The sequence below is a fragment of the Tribolium madens genome, unplaced genomic scaffold (assembly GCF_015345945.1).
Source record: "Tribolium madens isolate multiple individuals breed KSU strain unplaced genomic scaffold, Tmad_KSU_1.1 Scaffold_97;HRSCAF=244;Tcas5.2_LG3a, whole genome shotgun sequence".
Classification (NCBI taxonomy): domain Eukaryota; kingdom Metazoa; phylum Arthropoda; class Insecta; order Coleoptera; family Tenebrionidae; genus Tribolium; species Tribolium madens.
Window position 1 is genome coordinate 13318270 of NW_025401069.1, and position 8257 is coordinate 13326526.

At 38.0% G+C, this 8257-nt stretch overlaps 2 protein-coding genes across 2 annotated transcripts; one reads left to right on the forward strand and one right to left on the reverse strand.

Moving 5' to 3' along the window:
- The first annotated feature begins 261 nt into the window (after positions 1-261).
- Positions 262-2160, forward strand: LOC123014323 (solute carrier family 35 member C2). The gene is made up of 3 exons (XM_044413384.1): positions 262-702; positions 749-963; positions 1134-2160. The coding sequence occupies exons 1-3, from the start codon at positions 511-513 to the stop codon at positions 1912-1914; spliced, it is 1188 nt and encodes a 395-aa protein (XP_044269319.1). The 5' UTR covers positions 262-510; the 3' UTR covers positions 1915-2160.
- On the reverse strand, positions 2080-8224 carry LOC123014322 (protein Jumonji-like). Its single transcript, XM_044413383.1, has 7 exons — positions 7862-8224; positions 6923-7813; positions 4166-6872; positions 3398-3835; positions 3157-3352; positions 2421-3112; positions 2080-2373 (listed from the first exon to the last, which is right to left on the reverse strand). The coding sequence occupies exons 1-7, from the start codon at positions 7939-7941 to the stop codon at positions 2158-2160; spliced, it is 5220 nt and encodes a 1739-aa protein (XP_044269318.1). The 5' UTR covers positions 7942-8224; the 3' UTR covers positions 2080-2157.
- Positions 8225-8257: the final 33 nt, after the last annotated feature.

Genomic DNA, 8257 nt, shown 5'->3' on the forward strand with positions numbered 1-8257 from the left:
TGTTGATAAACTTTATTGACAAATTAAGAGGTTTGGTTTTCCAAACAAATAAACTTGTGATAATTATTAATCAATTAAGAAACAAACATTTTAGTCATGTCCTTCCTCAATAATAGGAAAACGAAATGATTGTTTAACAGTTTATTTCAAGTATTTTAACAGTTTTATTGCGAAAATTACATCATTTACATTTTAACGGTTTTCGGTCATTTGTATTAATTTGTTTACAAACACTTTTACTAAAACTCTAACTGTTTTTGTAACAGTCTTGAATTCAGTGCCCATTTAAGAGTAAGTTTTCAGGAAAATTTATTTAAAATTTTAGGGACTTTGCTCCCAATTAGTGACATTCCAACCAAACGTCACCCATTCATCCTGTCAAAATTTGTCACAAACCAGGAAAAAAGTGAAACAAACCAAAAAAGTGCATTTATACCACGTCCACGTAAAATGTGGCTTTATCACACTTTTTATCACCGATGATAAAAACACTGTCAACATGTAAACAAGATGTTGGGCCGACAAAAATTTAAATACGAAGCTGTGGACAGCGACGATGAGCCCCCGAGTGATTTCGAAGAGAAAAAACGTGGATTTTTCAATAGTGCTTGCTTCTGGTCGAGTTTATTTACAAGTATTCTGATTGGAACTTATTACATTCCTTCCATATGTTTGACGTTCTATCAGCGATGGCTTTTCCAGGTATTGTGTCACGATTGTGAAGAAATTGATTCAGTTTTAGTTTCAGACATTCCATTTTCCGTTAGTCACGGTTTTGGTTCACATGATTGTGAAATTCTTACTAGCAGTCATAATCAGGGCTGTGTTGGAACGGAAACAAGGAAAACAAAGGGTTATGTTAGAGTGGAGGGAGTACTTGGTCGCAGTGGCCCCCATGGGGGTTTTCAGTGGCCTTGATATTGGGTTCTCTAACTGGGGCTTGGAACTCATCAAAGTGTCATTGTGAGCATATTTTCCTGTTAATGTGCATCAAGTAGTCGTTGAAACGGATTTTAAGGTGGCAACCATGCAAATTTTTTGTCAAATTAAATGCCTTCAACCTACTTGATGCACATTAACACAAGAGGATATAAATAAACCACAGTTAGAGACTAATTACGTGAATTTTTTAGGTACACAATGACGAAATCTACAACAGTTGTGTTTATTCTGGGATTTTCGATGTTATTTAAGCTTGAGAAAAAGTCCTGGAGTTTGGCATTTATCGTCGGAATGATCACAACAGGATTAATCCTTTTTACATACAAAGCAACCCAATTTGACACTTTGGGATTTCTCTTATTATTATTGGCTTCAATGTCGAGTGGTGTGAGATGGACTTGTGTCCAACTCCTCCTCCAAAAGTCCAAAATCGGGATGAGAAACCCCATTGACATGATCTACCATATGCAACCATGGATGATCATCTCAGTCCTCCCATTGGCCATATGGATGGAGGGCCCCACAATCATCAAAAACTGTCAAATCATACGCACCACAGACACCTCCATAATAATCACACTGATTTTCAAAATCCTTGTAGGGGCCTTTATTGCGTTTTTCATGGAAGTTTGTGAAGTCCTAGTGGTGGGTTACACCTCAAGTCTCACTCTCTCCATCGCTGGGATTGTTAAAGAAGTCTTTATCCTAGTTTTAGCCGTTGAATGGACCGGAGACCAACTTTCGCTCATCAACGTTGTCGGTTTACTCATCTGTCTCTCGGGTATCACGTGTCACGTGTTCCACAAATTGAGACACACCGCAAAAATGGCACGTGTGTATGAAATGCACGACGAGCGACGCGAGTTAGGTGAGCATTTGATAGTCAATGAAGACGGACACGTGTCGAGTGATAATGACGAGAAAAATGACACACAAGTATTGTTTGACATTTTACGCAATCGGGACAGGTAGTCACGCCTTTTGACGGGCTAGTACTTAAGCATTTTTTAATTTAATACTTTTGTATATATGTTTTGTGATATTGTGTAATTTAAGCCTATTATGTGTGGAAATGTGATGGTTATAGTTGGCGCGATCTCGTAACCTTATTCACTTCACAGTTACCATTAAGTTACATATGTTTAAAAATTATTTATGTAAAGTAAAATCCACACAAAAAATAATACATCAATCTACAATAAAATATTTGCGAAATTATTTGAGTAACGTTGGCAACCCTGTAAATTTGTTAGGTACTTTCTTTTGCAGTTTGTTAGAAATCGCCGTCTTGATTTTATCCACTAATCCATCCAATTCCTCATCATCGTACGTAAAATTCAACGTACAATTTTTGTTTTGTATTTTCTTTTGTTCAATTTGTTCGGCTGCGTGATCTAGACAATAAACCAAGTCCTCCTGTGATTCAATTACCTACAACTCAAAAAATCAAACTCGGTCAAGTCAAGTCACTTTTTTACCATTGAAACAAAAAGATTCATTCGACATATTTCACACTCATATTCTCCATCTTCGTTATGAAGCTTCTTTTTCTTTTTGGGTGCATCAGGTAGGGGCAGTTTTTCCGTAGCTGAAACTCCTAAATTTTTAACCCTTTCTCTTGCTGATTTCTCCTTATCACAAAGTTCCTGAACAGATGGTATAATCTGTTTCAAAACTTCCACATTTGTCCTCGCATCATTGACTATACTTAACAAAAGCCGATCAAATGAAAACATTGAAGGTTCGCAACTGTTTCGCATTTCGTTAAAGACAAGTCTACCGGTTTTCAGCCAATAGGAAGGCGCAAAATAGACACTTTCAGATACCACATAACCGGTACTCAAACTCGATGTGAATGCTTTAGGAAAGACTATAATAAATTGTCCTGGTTCTTGCACAATTCGTGATAATGAGACTCCATTTTCGACTAGGAGATTCGGTGGTACCATTACTGTATCCGATGGTAACCAGAGACTCTTATTGCGGCAATAATTCGGTACTAGAGTTTTCAAAGCGGTGTGAAAAGCCCCACTAGTCGAATCGGGGATACCATACCAGATTTTGTTACCCCCAGTGTGCAAATACTCGATCCATGGTAGGCTATGAGGGTCACGGTACCAACAACACGAACTAAACACCATTCCAACATGTAAGGTTGGTACTGTGACTCCTAAAAAATTCATTTAACTAGTGAAAAAAAATAAAAAAACGTACCCATGACTGGACCCATAGACCTTAATACTGATCCACTATTATTTGTTAGTACTTTAAGATTCCATGCGTGTCTCGCAAAGGGGCTATTTTTCGAAACAGCAAACCCATAACCCCAATTCCCGGAATCGATAGACCCCGAATGGACACAAATATGATTTTGTTTCACAGTCACATGTTTCCAAAACTCTTGCTCAACCTAAAATAAGTAATGTACGAGGCAAAGCCGAGTATTTTAAACTACCTCTTCAGCCGGCGGTTCGCAAGTCCTAAACCACATACTCATTGTATTTCTTGCAATTCGGTAAAACGCATTCAAGGCCATACTTCGACCTTTGACGATACATTCTTCAGCTTCATCGTCAGATTCCGATTCGATTTCGGTGTTGTTATCGTCGATGTTTTGTTGGGCTTTTAAAAGTGATTTTGACTCGCGTTTTGCCCATTCAGTTTCGACTTCATCAAACAGTTTTTCTCTTTCAGCAGGTGATAAAGTGTCATAGGGTAAGAGATATTTACAATAAATATCGTCTAGTTTTGTAACTCTGTCTTGTGCCGACTTTGGTATTTTCATAAGATCGGAAACTTTGGGCCATTTTTTTTTCTCAATGACTTCTTTGAGACCGCCAAGGGATTGCACGGTTTGGTAAAGACGTGGCAAGTCGATTTCCATACCGCCAATCTGCAAATAGTATATTAAAAAATATTTTTTCTACTTTGCGCACAATCAAAATTTAGGAACTTTTGTCCTAATAAGATGGTGGTTGGTAATAAATGTCACAAAATTCGAAAATGAAGTGCTGAATTAACAATGAATACTGCAAATTAAAATAAGAGCAATCGCTCAAAACGCTACTGAAAATCACAATTACCAACCTCTAGAAAGTAAACTGTACTAGTCTATTTCAGCACCCAAAATGGTGTTGAAATGACTCATTAAAACATCGGTTTTGGTATCTTTCTGATGCAAAATAGAGATTTAAGTTTTCAATTACAAAAAGTGATCACTAACCCATGGTGGATGAGTCAAATTGATATTTTGCGTCGAGAGGTACTTTTTAATCGCCATCAACTCTTTGAAATTCGGCCCCCATCGATGTAACATTTTATGAACATATTGATTATATGCAGTAAATCTCATATCATCAGTGACTTTACATTCTGGTTTAAAAGTACTAGGTGGTACTATTCGACAAATACCAAATTGTTCGGCTTTGGGTCGAATCTTCTCGATATATTCTAAAGGATCTTGAAACTCCTTTTCACTAGGATGAAAAGTGGGTGCTTCCACTAACTGTGCACTATTTATTGGAAAATCCGGGAGCTTAACCGGAATCATTTCACTGGCCCGGAGTTTTGGTTTAGTTCCTTGTCGTTTGTATAATTTAGCACTAGATGAAGAACTAGCACTTGGAGAACTTGGAACTTTGTATTTAAATTCTTCCGAAACGTCGGAATTGCACGATTTGGGGGTTTGTTTGAGGGGAGGTTTTGGTGGTACCATTGATTTTTTTGGTTTCGAGACTCTTTGCGGGATATAGAAAGGGCTATCTTCGGTGCTACCAAGTGGTAAATTATCTTCGGAATCTTGTTTGACCAGTGAGGGCTTCCGGAATTGACCACCACTTTTGGAAAATTCTTCAAATTTTGAAGACTCGTCTTCTGATCTTGAAGTGGCGGTACTTGAAGGCCTTCGTGTCGGCCTTCTGAAGGGTGTTTTCATCATGTCTTCCTCCTCACCGAAAGCATAAACACTACTTTCGTTACTGACGGAAAAGGCATTAACGTTCGGGGAAACCCCCACAATCCCGACTTTATCCTTATTTCGGAAGATTAATTTCCGATCTGTGATTATCGGTTTGACTTTAATTTCGCTCGGTGGGCTTTTCAGTGACACTTTTTTCTTTTCAATGTTGGTAATAAGCAACGATTTGAGTTTCTCTGTATCGATGGAATTGGCAACACTGTGTGAAGTTTCAGTTGGTATTTTTTCGCCGAATTTCAACATGGCGTCATTTTCGTTTTTGACACTATTTCCAGCCATGGCAGAATCTTTAAGCCACTTTTCGATCTGTTCGGTCGACATGTTGACTTTTTCTTTACCGAAACGTCGACTAATGTCTTTAAGGTCAACAGTGGTTTTGTGTGAACAGCCAGGTGATGGAAGTTTAGTAATTTTAGGTTTTTCAAGTTTTGGTTTGAAACCTTGAAAGTAGTTTTCTTCTTCGTCTGATGATGAAAACATTGGGAGATAGTTTTGGGGGCGTTTAGCGCATTCGCGTTTCGGTTTTGCTTCTTTTTCTTCATTTTCTTTACAAACTTTACTAGTTTTAGATTCTTCCTTAACTACAACATCTTTACTATCACTAGTTTTATTTTGTGTTAACTTTGAAAGTGGTTCTTCGTCCGAATCGCTGAAACTTTGTTCCTCTTTTTGTTGACTTCTTGTTTTTGTAAATTTTTTATTTTTATTAATTATTGTAGGTTTCACATCCGAAGTGGTGGATTGGTCAGATTCACTCGAACTACACTCTCTGTAACTCCTCGAATTCGTTCTTAATGATTTTTTTAGAGAGTTTTTATCGTTCTCACTGTCACAATTTTTTGAGACTTTACTTCTGGTTATTTGTTTTTTCCTCGGTATTCTTATATCGGCCCAAAATGACTCATCGGAATCATCAGTATCCAAATGTCTGATGTTTTGGGACGAGTTTCTAGTTTGTCTTTTAGTCCCTTCATCCGCTTTTCCATTTTTATCTTTCATTTTAAAATTGCTGTCTGAAATATCTGAAACTGAAATTTCATCATCTTTACATTTCTTCTCTTTCTTCTTCTCTGAAGCGACCTCAATCGCATTTATGTGAACTTTAAGTTCCAAGGGTGAGGCAACCGCTGATCGTGTTTTGCGATCACAAACCGGTTCTTCACTTTTTACTTCTTTCTTCACTTCTTTCTTCTTCTCACTTCCAGACCTCAAAACCTTACTTTCAACCTCCACCTCCTTCTTTGGGGTTTTTTTCGTATCACTTTCACTTTCAGATGTTTTTGTTGATTTTGCTTTCGCTTTCAATTCGTTTTCTCTCTGTTCGGTTTTTTTCACATTTGGCAATTCTGGGAAACTATCAATTGAGACATTATCGTCGTCGAGTCGACTCTCATTCACCAATTTGTGACTAAGAATTTCCATGTAGATGGCAGCAGCTTCTTTGGTTTTTCGAGTCGGTCTCTGAGATGTTCTCGATTCAAGATTTTCTTTTGATTCGGGTGTTTTGTCGATTTTTTTCTCTTCATCTGTTTTTTTAGTCGAGTCTTTGCGTGTTGGATTTTCAGGCGGTTTTTGAGCAGTTTTCTTCATTACAGGTTTCTTCTTTATGTCTTTTGAGATTTCCTCTTTTTTTGGCGTTGGTTTTGGAATGATTTTAGCTTTTTTCCCACTATCAACATCTTTTTTGACAATTGGTGGTTTTTCCAATTCTTTTTTCAAACGATCAGACTTTTTCATTTCTTTTTTCGTTTCAAGTTCCTTTACTTTCTTTTCTTTGCTTTTGATTAAAACTTTTTTGGCTGTCTCGATCTTCGATTTTTGAGCAGTTTGCGATCTTAAAGTTCTAGGCTTGACTGTTGTTTTCGGTGTTGATAACAACATTCGTTGTTTAATCTGTTGTCGTCTTGAAACCATTTTGTTATTCAAAAACTTATTCGAGCGCGTTATTCTGAAACTAACAAAAAATGAAAGTTATTTTATTAAAAAAAAAAAACAAAAACATACTTGATTTCTATTGGTTTTTTGGGTCCCGGGGCCGACTTTTTCGCCACTTTCGGAACCACTTTCGCATTTTGCGACGTTTTCGAAAGCGGTTTATCATCATCGGACGAATATTCACTCGATTCTTCACTCTTTTTAATCGGTTTTTTAACCGGTGGCATCGGCCTTTTCTTCACGTTTCTAAACTGCAATTCTTTTTGCACAAACCTCCCTCTGAAACTACGCAAACACATTTTTTGTTTAATCTGCGGCCGCAAGGCGGTTTTAACCGAACGCGTTGCAACTTTCACTTGTTTCGTCTCAACGCTAACTTTACTTTTCTGAATCGTGGCGTTTTTCTTAACCGTTTCGGTTTTCGACACTGAATTCGACCTAACCAGAGTTTTACTCGCGACTTTTTCCGACAATTTACTTATGGTAACTGCACGAATTTTCGCCATTCTTTGCTCCTGGTATTTCCTCCTCAAAGCTTGCAATGCTAGAGCATGACGCCGTTTTTTGTCCATTTGTCGGCTGATTACGATGGGGTCTGCGCGTTTGCGGACCCCAAAAGCGATAAACGGCCGTTCAGAGGACCCCGTGCCCGCTTTTGCGATCGCAGAGGTGTCAATGGGGCCGTTTTTCGGGGATTCACTCTTGATTTCATGGACTTGACCATTGGTGTCCACTATCGATGCTGTGTTGAAGAAATTCAAGCTTGGGGGGAGAATTGGGGTCCCACGGAAGCACAAAAACGTTAAAAAGTCTTCAGTGTTGGGTCTTTTGATGGGGAGAAGCTCGACGGGTTCGGGGAGAACGTCAACTTCTTGTTTCTCGATTTCTTTGACTGGGGTGATTACGGGGCTGTTCACGTTGGAACCTTGGGCGAATTTACGTTGGGCGTGCACTTTAGTCCTTAAATATAAAGCGTTAAGTTTGGTTTGGGGGTTTGAGACAACTAACCTTTTGGGGCTTTCGTCGAGTAAGGGGGATGAGCACTCGTCGCGGCGTTTGCGTTTCATATCGCCACGGTTTATTACCATTTTTCGTAAAAAACTCTAATCCAGGTTTTTGGATAAAAACCCTCAACACAATCTTACTTACATAACCTCACTTTTTTATACACTTTCGTTAAAATCTTGCATAAACTATATAAAAACACTGTAAAACAGCCGGTGAATCGTTTATCACATTGTAATTACCCCATAACTGGTTAATACTGTTCAAAAATAACACAACGAGTTTTTTTTATTTTTGTTTATGGTCACAATATGTTGGCAGCGCTGAAATTACTAACACTTTTGTTTAGTTTTATGATTGATTGTTTAAAAATTACCGCCACAGGAAACGCAAAAACTA

Bases quoted from the DNA above. Each gene is read 5' to 3' on its own strand.
- LOC123014323 (XM_044413384.1), top strand. From the start codon at position 511: ATGTTGGGCCGACAAAAATTTAAATACGAAGCTGTGGACAGCGACGAT. The intron at 703-748 runs GTATTGTGTCAC...TTTTAGTTTCAG, and splicing joins ATCAGCGATGGCTTTTCCAG to ACATTCCATTTTCCGTTAGT. The intron at 964-1,133 runs GTGAGCATATTT...TGAATTTTTTAG, and splicing joins GAACTCATCAAAGTGTCATT to GTACACAATGACGAAATCTA.
- LOC123014322 (XM_044413383.1), bottom strand. From the start codon at position 7,941: ATGGTAATAAACCGTGGCGATATGAAACGCAAACGCCGCGACGAGTGC. The intron at 6,873-6,922 runs GTATGTTTTTGT...ATTTTTTGTTAG, and splicing joins AAAAAACCAATAGAAATCAA to TTTCAGAATAACGCGCTCGA. The intron at 3,353-3,397 runs GTAGTTTAAAAT...TACTTATTTTAG, and splicing joins GCGAACCGCCGGCTGAAGAG to GTTGAGCAAGAGTTTTGGAA.